The 21,720-nt window shown below is 33.8% G+C and overlaps 1 protein-coding gene across 1 annotated transcript in view; it reads right to left on the reverse strand.

Moving 5' to 3' along the window:
- The window catches only part of LOC128983446 (nephrin-like), a 206,418-nt gene that overhangs the window by 17,390 nt on the left and 167,308 nt on the right, over positions 1–21,720 (reverse strand). The window contains exons 2-12 of the mRNA XM_054402745.1: positions 16,292–16,421; positions 12,567–12,775; positions 11,069–11,179; positions 8,983–9,186; positions 8,637–8,782; positions 7,849–7,999; positions 7,010–7,140; positions 6,352–6,511; positions 5,272–5,565; positions 3,000–3,296; positions 2,501–2,725 (exon numbers count right to left, since the gene is read on the reverse strand). Coding sequence (XP_054258720.1) covers positions 2,501–2,725; positions 3,000–3,296; positions 5,272–5,565; positions 6,352–6,511; positions 7,010–7,140; positions 7,849–7,999; positions 8,637–8,782; positions 8,983–9,186; positions 11,069–11,179; positions 12,567–12,775; positions 16,292–16,421 — 2,058 coding nt within the window. The remainder of the gene's footprint in view (positions 1–2,500; positions 2,726–2,999; positions 3,297–5,271; positions 5,566–6,351; positions 6,512–7,009; positions 7,141–7,848; positions 8,000–8,636; positions 8,783–8,982; positions 9,187–11,068; positions 11,180–12,566; positions 12,776–16,291; positions 16,422–21,720) is intronic.

The raw sequence follows: 21,720 nt of genomic DNA on the forward strand, positions 1-21,720 counted from the left end.
TTCGGCGATAATCTTTCGATGATAAGGACTGTCCATCACTAGCGTATCACTACAGGGCAGCAACAGTAAAGAAAACACAATGCACGTGCAGGTCCATCCATCCTAATCGCAAATAGTGCAAATGGTGGGGGTGAAATGTCTGAACGTGAATTCGGCGTTTGCCTAAACTAGAAATACCCACAACGCGACGTGGGCAATACATCTTGCTCACATCGCGTTGTGGGTATTTTGGATTTACTCACTCGCCGAAGAACGTTGTGACTTCGGCATTTGAGTAAATCAATTTACCCACAACGCGGTCTGGGCATTTCACTTCGGCCAATGTCCGAATAAAATGCTCACTCCGCGACGTGGGTATTTCACACTATCCACATCGCGGAGTGGGTAGAAATTTCGGACATTGTCCGAATTCGGAGATTGAGTGTAACATATGCAACCACATCTTCAATGTATAGGCCTAAATACATTGTGGTATGTCAAAAGATTCTTTAAAACACTGTCAGATTCACAATAGTAAAAACTAGTCATTCAGTGATAAAAGAGTGCTGGCCAGCCTTTACAGTTTTAACCAATTTTATCACTTTTTATTCAATTTTAATAATTTGATCAACATGACTAGTTTTAGCGAATTTCCCTATAGGGAAGTAGCTATTACCGTAGGTGGCACGGTAAGACCTAGACCCGGGACCGATTTACTTTTTCATTTTGATGTCCCCAGAGGCCAAAAACACCATTCGTTCAAATTTTTATATATGTATATATATATAGACTTATATATATATATATATATATATATATACGTCCGTGAACGCGATAACTTGAGTAATTTTTGTCCGATTTTGATGAAATTTGGTTTAAAGGTGTAAAGCGGGATAAACTTGAATGAGTTCGCGAACCAGCACGATCGGACCATGGGAACGGGGCTTTACGGGGGGTTTTATGGGGTAAAAATTGGGTTTTCTCACTTTTGACCCTCAAAACACAAAATTTCCCGATTTCTCTTTAGACCTTTTTAAAGAGCTTAAAAAAACAAATAATTTAGTATATAAAAGTATTTTTGTTCGATTATTAGTAACGGAGAAAATTAAAAAAATTGTAAATTTAAAATTCCCATGTTATTCTTATGGAGAATATTGTCAAATGTTGTAGTTTGCTTGTTTATGGATATATTTTTATCAAACTTGGCAAATTTATTTATTTTGTACTAAGCTATCAATATTTTACTCAAAAACACACTTTATTAGTTTCCTTGTAGCAGCAAACCTAGGTACTCGTTAAACCTAATGTTATAAAATATATTTAACTGAAAATCAATTCAGACAAATGGAAATTCGCTTAGTCGGCAGGTTTGCTGTGGCGGGGGTATTTACTATTGTGAATCTGACAGTGTTTTAATGAATCTTTTGACATACCACAATGTATTTATACATTGAAGATGTGGTTGCATACAATGACCTGACGATGTTATAAGGAACGAAACTAGTTGTTATACTAGCAACTGTGGTTGGATAAGGTAATTCTTCCATTTTATCACTTAATAATTCTTGACATATAAATGCAAAGTGGATAACTGAAAAGTTAGTTATCAGATTCACTTTAAATATATTCTCGTTTTTTTTATGTGTGCTAAAAGAATATACTTTGCGGAATAAAATAAAATCTTAGTTGTAAATGTGGATGATAAATAAACAAATAATGGATTAAAATACACTGGAAACCAATAATGAAAGATATATGTCTACCGCTAATCAAACGGTGGAATTTTAATGTTTAAAAAATATATTTAAAGGGGCCTATTACAGAATTTTGGGAAGAGGTTACCGGTAGTCTCATAAAATTAAATGAACTGTTAAGAGGGCTTTATGGCTAACCACTTATAACATTCTTCATTTCCGGGAACTCCGATCTTCACATAATTCTGTTACTGCGTTCGTGATATTGTTATTTATGGCTTCTCTATGTTTTTTCGTAAAAAAGAAAACATGAACCGTAAACTAAATAAACACAGCAAATGTGAATCATATTATATAAATCTGATGTCAGAAAATCATAAAACCATATTATAAAAAATAAGAATTAGGGTATTGCTGTTTTGGTAATCCTTCATTCCTAAGGGATAAAGGTATAAATAATTCTAACCATCACTCGGATGAACATAGTTCCAAAAGAACCTACTCCGAATGTACCTGAACCATGGTTTTTTCAAATTCTAGTACTGAATAGTACCTATTATTTTAAGGCAAACATACTGTAGATCTAATACGACTTCTAAATGCCATAGCAAATTGAATACTCTTCAAGCTACGTTATTTTGAATAAAGGGGATTAGCCTTTGAAGTTCGTCTCTAAATTCAAATGCTCTGAAAGCCATATATACAAGGGAAAATAGTCCATTACAAACTTTTAGGATAGTTTTATTAGAATTAACACATTCCGAATCCATGAATTGACCACCACAATGAATTCTAGAACTAAAATTACGGAAGTTATAAATGATTACCAAATTTTGCTGGGATTACGTCTGGATCTTTCTCATCCGGTGGCTCCCTGTTGGCGGGCTTCTCAACAGGTGGAAGAGTGACCTTTTCTGACATAAGGCGATGATCGTGGTTGGAGGACGAGTTTCGGATTCTCACTAATACACACACCATCACCAGCAGCAACGTCGCAGCTGCTCCTGCTACTACAGCTACTACGGAGGATAATGACTCGTCCGCGTCACTGCCTGTGAACATGTATGTATGTAATTAGAATATGGGCGTGAATAAGGAAAATGTGCGGATCCTCACTTTTATGCAAATGATTTTCAAATCATCAGTGATGCGGTAATCTCTAAAATGAGCTAGTTACTTCAGATTTTTTTACGATGAAAGTAAATGAAAACTAAACATTAAGGTACAATAGAGGTATTTTGCACACTTAACCTTGATAAGTCATGATATTTTGATTCACAAGAGTTTTATATTGTCCTCGCACTCATAAATACAAAACTAATTTACCTGTTCTTTTTTCCGGATCCCTAAATGTGAGCTCTTCAAGTACGATGCCAGGAGAACGGCCTTTGGAGTTGACAGCAAAGACGACAACACGGAAGAGCACGTCTGGCTCTAGGTCCGCCAGCAGAAAGTACGGCGTGTCCGAGGAAATGTTGTAGCGAGGCACTGCAGAGTCACCAGAGTACAATTCCAATAGAAATGTCTGAGGAAGTCCTCCGTCGAACCCGGCAAAACAGCTGACCTCCACAGAGCTGGCCGTCTGGTTGGAGAGCGAGCAGTTACGTACTGCAAATGGCTTGCCTGTGATGCAAACAAAAGTGTCAGATTAAACCAAAGTTTAAGCTACATAGAAAGTCTTATAACGTATACAATTTAACTAAAGTATGGGGTATAGTTTTTTATTTATTTATTTATTTTTATTTTTATTAAAACACAAGCAGTATCCATATGCGTTGCAATAAACTAGTTTTATTGTCACTACTTAGCAATTATTTATTATTATATTTGCTGATTTCTCAAAATAACCTCTGTCTTCTCATAACCCTAAGGTTGTAGTTGTGTCGACTGTTCGTGTGCATTCGTTGTATACGAGCAAAATTGTTTATAGTGTGGTGAAGCATGGCGTTCGTACCACAGCTCGAAAAGGTTTAGCAGCTATCCATAGAACAAAACTCATAAAACATTTTTGGTCCTAGGTATAAAATACAGTAATTCAAATTATTGAATAAAGACAAACATAATTCTGTAATTATAATTTACTAGCAGAGTACCCGTCCTTCGTACGGGAGTGGCATATAAGTATAAAATGCTTAGTACAGTTATACTCAAGCTTAGCGTTTGCAATGAGGGAGGACAAAGTATGATACAATTTGCTTCTTTAAATTTACGGTATACTATAGTATTACACATCTACCATAGCCATAATGTTCTACCACTTCACCCAAACAATAGGAAAAAAAATTATTAAAGATTCACAAAATATCACAAATTATTCGTGAAATTAAAAACATAAACATAACTGTAAACAGACAGTTATCATTGTGTATCACAGCTATTGTTGCTGCTTAGTTCAAATTATCTGTTTTCATAAATGAAAAAAAATAATAGTGCTGCAACCTGTTGGTAAATCTTATAACTTTTAATGCCTTTGCATATCATAGAACCAACCTTTTTAGTTGAAACAGCTGACTAAATTCTTTAATTCCATTTAAATATGAGTACTCTTAAGGTTAACATGGGAAAAACTAGAGCCACTAGGGCGGAGTCCGAAAGGATTTTTGAGATAAAAATATGCCTATATGTTAATCGGGAATGTGAGCTATCATCATGCCAAATTTGAGCCCAATCCATCCAGTAATTAATGCGTGATTGAACTTCAAACAAACAAACAAACAAACAAACAAACAAACAAACACACAAACTTTCACATTTATAATATTAGTAAGATTAAATTAACAGGAAAACTGACAAAAAAATATACGAAAATAAAAACCAATGTTTCCATCCCATGCGTGTTAAAGCATTTAAAGTGACTAATTGTCTCGTAAATAAATCGCAGAATCTACCCGCTTGGTAAACAAAAGCAGCAAATACGCTGTTGTGTATTATGTTTCTATAATGGGGCACAGTAAATGTTAATGCATTACTGGCGTTGCACGACAACTCTGTATACTGCGGACGTATTTTATTGTTGTACAAAAGCCTCGTTAGGGGGATGTTATAGCGAGCTGCATTGTACCAGTGAATCTGGGTTAATTGTCAGTCCTCATTAGAAATTCCTTTATGTTTGTTCACCAACTCTTCATACTATTGGCTAACGTTTTATTTTGCAACTTTTCTTCAGTCTACAAAGTATCGTACATGTCATACTGCATTCAATGTTAAAGATTCCGATTGTATTTGAACCGTAAATGTGGATTTGGAAATGTTATGCTTAAAAACTAGCAACATATAGTTTGATATTATGAACAAAGGTATATTTACAATTTTATATTCAAATTACTGCTAGTGCACAATAAACTACACATCTATAATACATCAAAATCACAGCATAATTTAGTATTTAGTAATGTATAGTTTGGCATCAGTGAACTCGTGTAATCGATCAATTAATTAGAAGGGGTAAAATTGAACTGTGTAATTGAAAACATTTTACATTGCGGCTATTCTTACCAATAGTAATAAACTATTATTATACATTCTGAAAAAAATATTTTCCAATTGATAATCCATGGACATTTATCGTCACTAAGGCCATAGGCAGATTGTGACTCACCGGCGGCGACGACCTGGAAGAGACACGGGTTCGCCTGTGTGCCGATGGCGTTGTCAGCCCAGCAGCTAAGAGTCCCATAGTCCAGGTCAGCCACAGGCGTGTAGCGCAGCACACTTGCCGTACCGTTAGACGAGAACCTCTCTTGACCGACGTTCAGCGTCTCCCCGGAGTTGTTGAACTTCCATCTGAAGCTGCGGGCCGGCGGGTCTGCATCAACCTCACACACGATGTCCAGGTTCTCGGACCTCGAGGCTCCCACCACCAGGATACGATCCTGCTTGCATGTCGGTGCGTCTGTAAAGTAATCACACAAAGCTAATTAAAATTACCTTTAGTAAATATAATAATATCCAACGTCAACACGTATGTTTTTTTATACTGTGCTGTACTTCTCGAATTAAAATGTTGGCCTATAAGCCTTTTCAATTCAAATATTCCGATATAAATAATCGGAGCTCGGCCATGCCAAAATTACAACACTCGTAATTGAGGTACAGTTTTTAAGTAGAATAAGAAATACTACACATTTTCTTTATTTAAATTGTTTTAGCAGGTACAAGTTGTAAAATAAATTTACTCAAAAATTTTAAGGGAGCTAGTAGATGTACTTATCCAAAACATAGTACGAGTATTTTGCATCAATATAGCGTCTTATTTTAAGTCTAGTACAATGAAATTGCACTATAACCAACTCTATGATGATAGCGTTTAGTTTATTCACCATGTTCTGTTTCATAGCTTTTGAGGGTTTCCTCTTTTGTGAACCGTGAATGTTGTCATGATAATGTTGACAAAAGAAAATATTTTTCAATACAGATGAAGGACCTACATTAGCAGCTACAGAGACCAAGCGGATTTAACCACGGCCTTACAGATTGTAGCTTTTATTGAAAAGAAATACATGTATATAAATATATGAAAATGATTGAATAAGTTTTACTTTCCCTTCTACCCTGATATTATGTCTACCTGTATTGAGTCATTGATCTTTTGAGTGGTCCTATCGGTTTTCTATTCATAATAATAGTAAGTTTAAGTGTGAACTTTGTGTTTTGAATTGTGAAGCAGGACACTACTAACACTTGACGCGGAGGTGCAGCGTGTTACTGTTGGTGTCTCCCTCACTGTTGACCGCAACACAAGCATAACTACCAGCGCTCTGTCTGGTCACCTTCTGCAGCACTAGACTCTGGTTGATGAGGATCAGCCGAGCGGACACGTTGTGACTCAGAATCACGCCCTGAAACGTTCCAGATAGTGAAACCCTAACACAATTGTTCACATGATCTACCGTATGTTATGATGTAGCATTATATTATGGTTGTTTGAGTATCAATAATCATAATGTCATAAGGTTTATATTTCTGGTCTGATTCCAAATTACTTTTGTACATTTAAGTCTCTTATCATAGGGGTTGATTAACATAACATTATTTTTTTGGACAGAGAAACATGTTTATACAATTATATACATATATGTTTATAGAATGGTATACAATTGTTGCTAAGCCAGTGAGTACAGGTAGGCTACTGGAGATTTAGTAGGCTATTATTTTCAGTCCCAATGGTCATACATTTGATTTTTTTTATATGTTCTATTGACTTAGATAACAGTTTATAATTCTTAGTAAGGCCTTATATGGATCAGCTAAACGTTCTGTGTTTAAAATTATGATCTGTTGTGAAACGAACATGGAATAAAACATAAACTGGATGAAGCCAACACCAGACAGCTTACATCGTGTAGCCATGTAAGACGTCTCCATGGTGGGTTGGCTCGTACATGGCACTCGAAGTAGACATCGTCACCTTCCTTGATATCAGATGCGTTCAATGTGCTGCCGAGACGTAGCGACACTATTGGTGGGTCTAGAAACATGTATTTGGTGTACATTAGTAACGTTTCATTATAATTATAGTAAGTTAAACATTAGAAATTTACTGCTGCACTCAAGGTTGACACACGGCTACAGAATACTGTAGAGACACTACCATATCGCTGGTACGGGTAAAGAATTTGGTCACTGGACAGTTATCTACATGAAGCATTCAAATTTATGTTATTATCGAAACACTTAAACAACACACTAACTACACACTTCCAATAATATAAAATGACAAAAAGAACACAAAAGAAACATTACTTTTAATAACACTTCCAGGATCATTTACCTGTAGCAATTAGGATGTGGTGTAGTAGATCTTAATATTTATAAATTTCCAATACGCGGGTGATAGTCTACATCTTTTAAAACTAGTAAAGTTGTGTGCATGCTCTATAGCAGTGTAAGTGCATGCATAATAATATAATAATATGATAAGTTTGGAATTTCTATCTGCGTTTCTGAGTTGTGAAAGGACCAATAATATTCTGATTTACTGTAGATATTGAATTCCCACATATTCTACTACGGTATCAATTTCCTACAATTTATCATAAAATGCAAATGCAATACTTGTTTAGTTGAACGAAATTCACGATACAAGGGGTGTCATAAAAGAGTGTCATTATTTTCTACAAACAACATAAAGCTGTGACATGTGCCACAAAGTAGGTTACATTACATCTCCACTTACATACAACATCGATGTTCCAGGTTGTCTCGTAGAACAGTCCTGTCACGTTGGGGTTCTCAGCTCTGCAGGTGATCACTTTACCGTCATCCTCCGTCGTCGGCACGAACGTCATCATGCTGGTCGTCACGTTCTGGTTATCTCTCACCTCCTCCTGTACATTGCACAACCAGTCATACGAAGATAGTATATGCATATGATATACAAAGGGTCATACTATGATATATACGAGAACCAACCTATGTTTCTAGTGTGCTTTTTATATAGGCCTAATTAGCAAATGTTTCTTTTCGTTAGAAGTAATCGTAACAATACACTAATCCTACAAACCGTATTACCTAATGTCTCCCCATCGGCAACATGTATACAAACCACAATTGTAATTTTCGTTAATGACACTAATAACTTTAAACATTTGTATTCGGTATATTAAACATGCCTTTGATTCTTAATGTTCCTGTTTCGATCCGTATTGTGATTGGTTTTGTACTTAGGATGGCCTTAGGATTAATCGTTCTGTAGATTAATTGTTAAGCCATGGGTTGTATGTATGCTTTTTAACAAAAGTCCAGTCTGGATGGTAAAAATAATAGGGTTTAAACAATAAAAAAAACTAACACTTTTCTAATGACGTAGAAGATAAATCAAGAAATATACATTCAACCAACACATTTTTGACCTTGTTCTTTTATACGGCTACAATTCTAAAATGAAACCATTTATTATAATTTCAATCAACCTAATTTGAAAATCTTCAGGTCTTTGTAAACTACATGCATGGCAAAGCAAACCTTGGCTTTCTTGAGATGATGTTTTCCCTTGTACCACGTGATGACAGCTGGTGGTCTGGATCCCGCAGAGTTGCAAATAATGTCGTACGACATGTCAGCCACCAGGGGCGACCTGGATGTGTGGATTCTAGCAGTAAGAGGCTTGACTGCAACAAACAAAACACTATCTATATTCCATTCATACATCTCGAGTAACACAGCGAGGCTTTAACTTCAAACAAATTTTAAAATTAAATACTTCTAATTATTGGTACACAATAATTCCTATATAGCAAATTCATCCCCTTTCATTGATGTTTTGATTTTGATTCTCTTAACACAATAATGATGTTGTTACTACACTCACGGAAGAGGTCTAGGACTAGGGACGTTTCCCGGGGATCTGTCAGGTTCGTGTTGCTCGCCTGACAGCTGAACACGGACTCCAAGTCCTTCCTCGTGATGGATGACCAGGTTAGTCTGTTCTCGATGACGTCACCGGAGTTGTGCTCATACTCGTCGTCCACCAGTTGGCCGTTCACCAGCCATCGTACAGTAGGCTCCGGCCGCCCTGCAAGCCAAGGTACATTCGAGTGACGCTGTTGATACGGTGGGTGCAGTAGCTTAAAATGAACATCAACGTAATTTACTTCAAATTTTAGTACTAGTTATAGTAATGATGGTGTAATGGGTAAATCTTTGTGTATTCAATTGATATATGCGCAGAAAATAAAGAGCACTATTTACCCTTACTTTACCCTATCTTGAATTGCTTGAACATTGGTGTATAAAACTCTTGGCGAAATGATATTTTACTGCCGTTTTGATGAAATGTGGAGTAAAGTTAAATTTTAAAAACTCATATGTTAATATATAAATATTCTACTGATATTTTAGACAAATTATATCATAATATCATAGTATAGTTCGGCCGCTTAGAAAGCGACCTCCTCCAGCATTGGTTTAGCATTAGCGCGCAGGTCGTTTTCTAAGCGGTCGAACTATAGCATTAGTTACATCACGTAAATAAAGGTAGCAAGGAAAATCCATAATCTTTCAATTTATTACCTTATTAAAATTACGTGTGTTTATTTGTTTGTATTTCTGTATTCTGTTTTGTTTATTTCAGCTTAACTTGACCAATCAATTGCTATATTAATGTTTAATGAAGTCAAACGGGGTGAAGCCCGTGGGTAACAGCTAGTGTATATAATGTCACATTCATATTGAAATAAATTAAATTGGCAATTTTTTTTAAGTATTGCGTCACTGGTTGTTAGTAATTAGGTCAGTAGTATTTAATTTGTATCCATGAATAAAAAAAAGAAACTCAAAACACTGATTAATACACCTGATATTGAGCAGCAGTATTCGATTATTTCTTTTTTAATTATTTTCAGCCTACTGTGAAATTACAATTAACAACTGTGACCTTCATACTTTTACATACCTCAACTTTGAAGGGTCGTGACATCATGTAAAGTATATTGAGTTACTAGCCCGGTAAGTGGTGTTTTAAGGTGCGGAATTTTTGAGTAAGGTAAAGCTTACCGGGCGAGTAACGTACTATACTTTACATCATACTATGAAGAATAGTATATTTCGTACCTAGGGCCGAAAATGAGGTTTTGCCGGCTCGAGATAGTTTTTAAGTTCGAGTCGAAGTCGAGAACTTAAATCGATCGAGAGCTGCAAAACCATTTCGGTCCGTGGTGCGAACGCTATTTTTCACCACACTACCTAATTACCACTATTCACCACTATAATAATGCACACTGATAGTCAACACAACTACAACTTTAAGGTTATGTGAAGAAATAATTTGAGGAATCAGCAAAAATAAAAATAAATAGTTGCTAGGCAACGGTGACAGTAACAATTCTATTGCAATGCTATGGATTTTGATTGTGTATTTAAAATACATTCATGTTTTAAGCATTGAGATATATAGCTCAGTGGTTTTAAGTAAGTAAGCGGACAGCTGATTTTGCGGCCCCGGCCTGTAAAAACCTGCTCGGTCCCCAAATTACGATGACAGCTGGCATGGCCAGCAAAACGTAACTTTCAGCCACCAATTAACGTATGTAATACAGCCAAAAACATCATAGTGTGGTGAAAAAAATATTACATTTTAAATTCATAACACAATTTATTTAGAACATAACATATATTATAATATTTTTATATTTTATAAAATAAAATAGGCTGTTTCAGTTAGTTGTTTATTTCACCAGGTGACTAAGTGCAGGGTAAAAATCTCTTCCGATGCAGTGCTCGGTAAAAGTACATTAGGCCTGCGTTACTTTCCGTATGTGGGCATGGTAAAGGGCAACTTTCAAGCCTATCAATACGGATGGAAAAGTACCTGTGTCTGTGTAATATGATGTAAAATAATTTAAATTGGTTTAGCTTTTAGTGAACGGTACTCTGCAACGGTTTTATCAAATACTCACCGCCAACAACCCGGCAAGTCAGACTGACGTTGTCACCCTCCTTGTAGGGTCCCAGAGTGCCATTCAGTTGACGACCGTAGCGGTCAAAGATTGCCGGGTACTCCGGGGGCACTGAACACATAAAACTCATACATCAGTGTGTCTAGCTCATGAGGGAGCTTTAGATCCCAACACTTCGTCAGCAGTTTCAGCGCCGTTGCTATGTAACCTAGAAACTCAACACTGAGTCAGCATAACTACTGCTATCGCATAAACTATTGCTGTTAATTATTATACTTGACTGCAAATCTTCGTGCCCCTTCTTTACTATTACTATGTATATGCTTAATTATTCCCCCATTTATGCTGGGTTTTTAAGAAGGCACTGACAACAGCATTACATTTAGTCTTTGAGATTATCAAAGGTCTAAAAAAGACCCTAAGGTTTTGTGACTATATTATCATCCAATTAAGCTTAAAATAGATTATTTTAACAACAAGGAAATATCAAAATTTTCAGGGGATTTAAGAAAACTATGTATGTTTTAATGGCGACTGGTTTCAGTATGTATTCTTACCTGTTTCAGTAGTTGTTTAATCAATAAAGTCCTTAAGGGTATTACTTTATGAAATTATTATGATTTCAACTAATCACTTACCCTAAGATAATTAGTCAAATTCGTCTTATTGAGTGGAGCTCTTATACTACACTCCCGATTTCGTTTTACAAATACTCCCCTTAACGGCTGATGGGATCAGCACGAAATTTATCACAGAGATAGTAACCAACTATGGGAAGGTATAAATCTGTAATGGTGCAAATCGGACAACAGGGCTTTTGCCTAAATGAATTAAAACTATTCAAAATTTTACATGGGCCTTATGGGTTAATTATTGCCATTACAGTATTTGCAAGATAACAATACAAAAGGTAAACAAAATCCGTAACATATGTTTATCAATAAATCATCTAAACCAGCACATTACAAAAAAGATAACAAAAGGGAAGAACAATCGGATTGATACTGTTGAGCATTATTTACTATAGAATGAATAAAAAATTAGGATTATGATCAATTGGTTTTTGGTACTGCAAGTAGACATTTAATTGATGTGAACCAGATGAACCATTGACTTCAGATACTGCAAGTAGTCATCCCATTTTACATAAAACAGATGTAACATTTACTTTGGAAAAGTATTGGGTTAATATGCTTGCTCCGCTCAATATTGCGAGCAGACAACTGCATTTTACACCTAGTTAAACCATAAATGTTAATCATTTGTCTGGGTGGTTAAGTGGTTATAGTGCTCGTCTTCAAAGGGGAGCAACTGGTACGACACTAAAAGTGAGATGTTTCTTTGTAGGTACCGGATGAAGTTTTGTATTTGGCTACGAAAAAAATAGACTATCTAACAAAAGCTTGAAATCAGATAGTAGTAAAAAATAACAAAACTAAAGTTAAGAATATATACACAATGTTATACTAAACAGAATTGCTCTAGTATGTGTACCAACCGACAATGGTGAGGTTGTATCGGAAGCTGCGCGTTGGTGTGTTTCTAAAGTCGACTCTGCAGCGGTAGAGGCCCTCGTCATGTCTTCTGATGCCTTCCAGCACCAGCATGGCGGGCTCTGGACCTGTGCGGAAGAAAGCGCGGTCACCGAACACTTCCTTGGCGGACCAGTGACGCGCCTGGTGCGCCGGCTTGCCCCTCATGTCAAAACTGTAAATACACAGTTATCGGTTAACGTACGTACACGCCTTATTTGTGTGTGCTACTACCATTAAACTACTCTAAGTATTTTTTTTTTGGCAACATTATATTCATATTACAATGTTTTCTTAATATTATTTTATAATAAAACAATAAGTTTTTGCATGAGTATACACGTCATAATACACAGTTAGGTCTAGTCCTAAAACTCATAATTCTTCAGTTGAATTAAGTTTAATATAAATACAAGTATATCGTGGATAAACACAATGGAAGGCTTGAATGAACAAGGAAACCGAAGACTCACTTTGTAAAAAAATACGATATCCATTAATTTTTTTAATTCGTTATGCGGTTTTACCGTAAGCTAGTGAGAATAGTTACTACGTAAACCATAAGTATAATATTAACTGGCAGATAAAACTCATGTGCTTTTTGACATTCAATTTATTTAAAAATCACAGTGTGAAAAGATCACCAGTGAAATTATATTAGATTCCTTTAGAATATTTAAATTTTAATACCTGTGTGTTAAGTAATTGATTAACATTTTTACAGTTTAAAATATTTCTATTTTCAATTTTGAATCACAACTTGACATTGATACAGTAAATTTAGACTAAAAATTGTTTCTTATAAAGTCCAAAACTCAATTATTGTCCTTAAATAACCTGCACTTTTACAAACTTTTGTCAGCAGCAAAATATATTGAAACTGGTAAGGGATATAATCAAAAATTCCATGTACTGTTTAACTACTAATGTATTTATTTATTTTAGTATATATCAAAGCGTTTTCCAGATTGCAGCTACCATGTCCGCTATATAACATGTGAGATAGAGCGGGGAACAGCGACTCCATTACTGACTCTCTACACAAAGCCTCCCCAGATTCCACTCAAGATAGCACAAAGTGAGAGTATGTCACGGTAATGACACAAGCTAAATTGTCTCGTCTACACACACACACACACACACATGCGCGTGCATGCATGGCCACAATAGTTTTAGAATGATTCATGAGGTTTATAAATAATAATAATAATAACACTTAAGGGGAGTTTGTTAACAACTTCATTGGAAGACAACCCTATTTTAACTCCCTTTTTTATACTATACATATACTGGGTGACAAAAAAGTCTGGAAACGGCTTATTATCTTTTTAACTAAATTCGTTAGAAAATTCAAACCTTTCACATAAACTTACATGTATGAAAACTACTTTTTGCAAGCATTAAAATTGTTTTACCATCACCAGGGGACGGCCCATGAGGAGTTGGTACATAATCTTTAATGTAAGCATAGGTTGATATGCACATCATTTTAAAGGCCTGGTCAAGTGGAGTTTATTGCCGGAAACTGCGTCAAAAAGGCTCACCCGTTACAAAAAAGCAGCAGTCAAAGATGTTGCGGAAAATACCTGCACAGGCCTTAGTATTGGTAAATACTCGTATTAAACATTAGCTTGAGAGCTGAAATTGTATTTTAAAGTCAACTAGCTCATAAACTAAGTTTGTTCAATCTTCAAAACTAATTTAACCGGTTTTCAGATCCCCGGCTAATGTTGAATATGAGTATTTACCAATACTAAGGCCTGTGCAGGTATATTCCGCATTAACTTTGGACTGCAGCCATTTTCTAATGAATAAACCTTTTTTGACGCGGTTTCCAACAATGAACTCCACCTGACCAGACCTTTAAAATTATGTCCATATTAACCTACGCTCACATTAAAGATCATGTTCCTACTCCACATGGGCGTCCCCTGTTGAAGGTTAAAAAAATTGGAATGCTTACAAAAAGTAGTTTTCATACATATAGGTAGATGTGAAAGGTTTGAGTTTTCTAACGAGTTTAGTTAAAAATATGTCAAGCCGTTTCCAGACTTTTTATCAGCCTGTATATATAAACCAAATTGATTAGGTACGTATTAACAGAAACAACTGCAGTGTATCACTAAACCAACTTTCTCTGAATATATCTTATAGTGTTATTTAAAATACAGGTAATTAGCTATTTTATTATTTGTCCCTGTAAGAAAGCTTCATAACAACTTCTAGCTTTCAAATTTGACAGATTAATACACTCTACACAAAGTGTATATAAATACATTGTGTATGCGGATATTGTGTTTCTTTCATTAGCAAAAAAAGTAAAGTTTATCAGTTAATTTTTATAACACCAAAACAATTAATACATTTTAAAATGTAAATAGAGTTGAACTATATTTTATCTAGGTCACGCCAAGATATTATTGAGCCAAATAGATTTATTTTCTTAAAATCAAGTAGAAGCATAGTAAAATGATGTAGCCTATTCCTTATTTTCTGCATAAAATTAAATTCTTTCGTAATGTCAGTATCTCACTTATAAACAATTTAAATCAACCAGAATTAATTGAGAAAACATATTAAATTTAATTTAATTTCAAACACAGTTTTGAATTTAAAATCGAGACACTTTATATTCTGTAGAGCTTCATTGTTCATAAAATTCATTATATCTTTATAAAAACCGCGGAGAAATAAATCTGGGAAATCCAGTTATTCATTTAAGCAACACTACGGCAGCACCACGACGCTCGTAATTAATTCTTCACAAGTGTGGCGCTTTTTACTGTTTGGCTGAAATATTTGACTCAACGAAATTGGCTGTGCTATATAATTTGCGTTGGTATTACAGTCATGCAAACATGTTTAATTAGTTCAATATATTATATATAGTAAAATATAGTTATATAGTTAAATATAGTTATATGTATTATTGTTATTAAATACTAATTTACTTTTTAAGCAGAAAACGATGAATTGTAGAGTAAAGAAGACGGAGTTTGAGGTGTATTTATTGGAGGAAAGGTTCGGCCTGAGGGCAATCTCGCGGCTGTCAATATTTAATCCACCAAGATATTGGCTTTGGGCCCAAACATGCAAACATAAACAAGCACAGGTTTAGTGGCTTCGACGAGTCATATACGATAACATGCCAAAGGCCCAGTGCACTTATTTTGCTGATCAAACGGCCAAAATATTGCTTTCGAAGCGATGTAATAACTGTCTAAACAAAATTGAGATCATGTTATTAATTTTTGAGCACGTATACCTCAGCAATGATATTTAAATGTTGCTAGGAGGTTTACCTTTAAATAGTTCTGCTAATTTAAGCTACAAAACTTCAGGTGTAAAAAATCTTGGGGTTCAAAAATTAATTAATATTTATAAAGAATACAGTATTATAAGGGAGAGATAGAGATAAATATTTTGTAAAAAAAAATTAAATAAAAAACAAATTGAAGACAACAGTTTGATTCTATTCTAGCAGGAAAAAAGCTTAACCAACAATAATCGAGCACAATGTTAATATTATAAAATTCCAAAACATGTGTTACATCCAGACCCAAAAGTCAATATATTTACATTCATCTTAGAGACTGACAAAAGGCAAATTGTATTATGCATTATTAGAATACTTGAAATATATCCTTTATTGTTTGTGTAAGCAGTAGAACCGACGTGTACGTTCAATTACCTATAAAGAGGTATCCCAGCGTCTGCTTTGAACCATAGCACCATGTAGAGTTTGTCGTGGCCTGGTGGTGTCACGTTGCAGGGTAGTTCCACTCTCTTGCCCTCCACCGCCTGGATGTCCATGATTGCCACTGAAACATCAATAATAAAAATAATCATACAACAATGGCATCTCTAAATAAGCGAGTCAGTGAACAAACTGCTGGGTAGTAATGCGCTGATTGTTCATAAACATTTGGATGTGCAGTATAGCTTATTTACTATTATCACGCAAGAAGATAGATTTGATAAAACATTTCATTCGGAAAAAACAGTCTTATAAATAATAAATATATCTAATGATTACAAATGTAATGCTTTGTATCAATGCAAGGTCTTATTTATTAATAGGTCTTATTGTTTATCATAATATGCTTTACTCACAATTTATTTTTACTCAAAACAACGGCTTGACCTTTCCATGATTGTTTGTCTTCATTATTATCGCAACACATCGTATTATTAAGGCCAAGGGTTAGTAATAACATGATTGGTGTATACTCGGATAAAACAACTATTATTTTGTTCAGTCGTTTATAGCATCAACAGGGGCAATAAAGGGTTCGTATGTTACATGTTGCGCAAAATCGGTCTCTGACGCAGTAGCTGATCGATCTGTCTCGATATATAAATAAATGATACATTTAGTGGTGGATTATTGTCTAACGCCTATACACAATTTGGTTAACGATATATATATATATATATATTTGTTAATACGCAATACGCAAGTTACTCTCAACAATATTAGCACTCAAATACACTTAGACAAAACCAGTAATTTAATTGCATTTTTTTACAAAACTTTGTAAAATCGAATAACTTCACAACAGTAAAATCTACGTGAATTTCCATTTGTGTGATCAATAAAAATATAAAATTTATTCTCCATATTAACACATTAGGTTTATGGGAACTTAGATTTGCTGTCACAGGAAACCTATTTTAAATAAAGTTTTTATTGAAATGTCAATAGGCCAATGTGCAATTAATTAATCCGTCAAATAAGATCAAACTATAAGCAAGTACCACAGTTGACTTATTATCCATAAGAACAACATGGATTGTTTTGATTTTACAGTTTTATTTGGAATTTTCCTGTAACGATCAAGAAAAAATCACCGTTTTAGTATACTACATTATTTGATTTTAGGGTTTACAAAATAATTTGGATGTTTATCTTTAAAAGGTTAAGAATTGCAAACAAAAATATTTACTCCAAAAAGAAAATCCCCATTAACCCCATTCCCAATGTCCGATCATGCTGGTTAGAGTACTCTAGTTCAGATAATGTAATTTTGTACAGAATTAATCGAAATGGGATGATTTTACTCGAGTTATCATACTAATGGATACAATAAAGTATATATGAAAAGGTCGCGTTTTTGGTCTTTGGAGGAAGAAAAACAATTGATTCCGGATCTAGGTCTTACCATGAGACCTACGGTAAAGCTTATTCGCCGTATGGGCAATTTGATAAAAGAAGTATTTTATTAACGACTGGTTACAAATAGTTACATAATGTATGTAAAGTTAGCAAGTGAACTAAAAATGCTGAAGGCATAATGTGCATTAAGTGCTAATGTGATTTTATAGTTTGATTAGAAAATTACGGTACACAAGTATATGATTCAAACATATACGGTCTCTCTGAGAAAGTTATGATAGTAATTTATTCTTGGTAATCATTTATAGTTGAAGAGAATGAATTAATAAATTAATCCAGCTATAATGCAAGAAAAGGTGCAAAATGTATGAAAAATTATCTGTTCCTGAAATTAACTAAACGAGACCTATTCCCTTTGTCATTTTATATTCTTAAGAACTTAAACTCGAAATACAATATAATACCATCAAGGCCAGAGTCGTAAGATAGCCAATGTAAGTGTATTCAAAAATGCTTCTTCGCTTTCTTTATACTAATAGAGGTTTGTCCAAGACATGGAAATTTGCATTTCGGATTTGTATTGAATTTAGTTTAAACACAAAATAAAGAAAGCTCTAATAACCAAAAAGGACGATTATAATTGACGTTTTACATAATGTTGCGATAACACGATAATGTTGACATAATGTAACGATTTAAATTATTTGTTTCGTACTGAGCGTACGAAACAAATAATTTAAATCGTCAAAGTAAGAGATATAAATTGGATATATATTTTTGTGATTCTGGACATTACTATCACTATTAAAAAAATGTTGTACTTTTTATACCATTATGTTTGTAACTTTGGAAAGAGTTGTGTGTTTGAGAAACTCACCTCAGGGTAATATGTCAGTAAATATGATGTAAATTGCACTGACAAGCTATTTTGTAATTTTGTTACGAGCAGAGAGCAAAGGAAGATTGTTAGCATTTACTCGTTTATTTTAAGTGTATATACTTATTTTAATTTCGTAAATGCAAGTAATGGTCATCTTATTAAGTATATTAAATTCAATACACACGCTTTTATTATTTCAGCATAGTGATTAGGCAAAGCATACCCTGATACAAAATTAAGCTAGGAAACTTATTCAATTTTAATATTTCGTTTTAATAGTAAAATGAAAACAAACACCAAATAGCGTTTTTAGAACCCGAATGAAAGCAACGTTAGGAATGAAAAATAAAAGTCGTGCATCACATGGTAACATCATTAATCAAATACAGTTCCCAAAATGATTGAAATCGCTAGAACAAAACACACGTCCACTACGTTATTGTGTTTAGAATAACTTCGTTATCTCCGATTGCTATTTTAAACCCCTTTTTTGCTTGTTCATTTGGTTTTGCATGGAAAGTAAATACCAGCGAAATTGCATGGCAATTTACATTCTTTTAACTATAAAATAGCTCTAAGAAAATATGTATTACAACAGCTAAGTAGTGTGTGCAATACTATACACTAAATAAAATAACTGTAACAAACAATAGAAGGGAAATTGAATTATAATAAGTTAAACACGGAGATCTTGTTTGCGACTGTTGTAAAACAAATGTTATTTATTTTAAGTGTTTTAAACCATTCAGAACCTTAGCTGGTTGTTGGTAAATAAAAAATTAAAATGGCTTAAGCATTTAAACTCCCTAATTAACCTAATGTAGGAACTAAAGATTGTTTTACATGTTTTTAACTTAGGTTAGATAGTAAGTTTAATGTAATATAGCCTACAATAGAAACAAACAAAAATCCTATACATCGTATTTGATTATAAGTAATGTAACTGATGTAATTATATGTTTTACTACATACATAACAGTTATTCATCCAAATCCTACTGGTCAATTATCTGTTTATACAATATCGTTTGAGTTAAATTGATCACGCAATGCTTTCATCGCTCAATCAGTTTTAATGAAGCGAAACATTGAAAGTGATTAAAACCACTTTGTTGCATTAATAAGGACATGCAACAAACAATATATTAACCTTGGTAAAACATATGCCTACACTTTGGTACACATCCTCCTTTATAAGACAACGTACTACGCACACAACTTCTAATGTCTAGTACGTTAAGCAACATAAAACAAAGATTAATTAGACAATTGTTTATTTTTATGTGGTTATCTGGTTATGCTGACGAAAAAAAAGATAATGATGCAATCAATAACTGTAATGGGACATCTAATTGGGATTACTAGAAAATATATTGTTTTAATATCTTTATATCTTGAACACCAATGAAATATCTTAGTTTAGAAGTACCAACACAAACTCTAAATCATTATAAATATTTAAATCATAAGTTTAATGAATAATCCTGCCTAGACTAAATTACAAAATATCACCTATATACAACTTACCTAAATAAACGCTTGTACAACGAACCGTAAACAGTAACAGAAATGGTATGAATATCACACAGCCATAAGAACTTTACACTTTAGAAGAGTAAAGGACCGATTTGTTTTACGTTCCAACCCAAACGTTGTCGTGGTGAAAGTCAACGAGCTCGCCATTAAAATTCTGTGAACAAGCGCTCTCCAGTGGAAAGGCTGTAAATAATTTTACCTGAGTGTGAACAGCTCTCTGGAGTAAAAACACTCACCGGAGAATATTGTATTTACCTTTGAATTATATTTTAATATTTTAACTCCTAAAGAAATGTATTCATGACTTTCCAGCTTGGTTTTACATGGATCACAAATTAAAATTGGATATCTATTTAGAGCTTAATATAATTGTATCCAAACCAAAATGGATAATATCTTTCGTAGTACTATTTTCCCAAACAGCTGATCAATGATCAATATAGTAAAAAAAAGAGGATTCCACTTTTGAAAGTATTTATAACCTAGTAAATAAAAACCCGTCAAATTTGAGTAGTTATAAATTATAATTTTATAGAAAAAAACGGCATATTTTTTCAATTTGGGACTTATATTTTGACAAGCTTTACTGTTTTGTTATCTAAAAATATGGTTCTACTTATCTAATAATAATTAAATATAATTTTATACTGCTAAGTTGACTTGTTTTCAGCTATTAAGTAGCTTTTAATCTTTTGTTAATCTTGATTTGTTGGCTACTCATCATATAAATAAATTTATACACAATTTACAAGAAATGTGTAGGTATATATCGAGTTTACTTCTAAGCCCATCGTCAGCCTCTGTTAACAACATAAGTAAATAAACTATCTTACAATGAGACCTACGGTAAAGCTTATTTACCATATGGGCAATTCGATAAAAGGGCTAAGTATTTTATTAACGAGTGAATACAAATTGTTACATAATGTATGTAAAAGTAGCAAGTGAACTAAAAATTAATTAATTAATTAAATATATAATTAATTATATAATTATGTTGTTAACAGAGGCTGACGATGGGTTTAGAAGTAAACTCGAAATATACCTACACATTTTTTGTAAATTGTGTATAAATTTATTTATATGATGAGTAGCCAACAAATCAAGATTAACATAAATAATACCATCAAGAAAAAAACATACCGGAATGAATTAGCTTTTAATCTATATAGTTGAACGGAATTTATAATTTAGTATACATGTTTTTTTTTTATATTTAAAATATTTATTCTTGAAATTAAATAATGAGTTAGTTATAATTAAAACTTCGTATTTAAATATAGTAAACCACCACAGAAATATAGTCCAACGTATATCCTTATCCGATGCATTGGGCCAAGTTTGGTAAACTATAAACCGTTATTATATCAAACGACTTTTTCTCTATAAGGAACGAACATTTTCTAAAACACGCCGTGTTTGCTACTCAGGCGTGTTATATTGTTAACCCCTTATACTTATAGAATACGCTCGTAAGGGCTAGGCACCTTAAGACCAATAATCAACAATGTCTTTATTTGTTGATAATAAACGACGGTATATTGACCACATTGACGTACTCCGTGTGGCGTGTGATCAAGATGAGGCTT

The sequence above is a fragment of the Macrosteles quadrilineatus genome, unplaced genomic scaffold, assembly GCF_028750875.1.
Source record: "Macrosteles quadrilineatus isolate MER2022 unplaced genomic scaffold, UCM_ALF_1.0 Scaffold_1__1_contigs__length_201487025, whole genome shotgun sequence".
NCBI lineage: Eukaryota > Metazoa > Arthropoda > Insecta > Hemiptera > Cicadellidae > Macrosteles > Macrosteles quadrilineatus.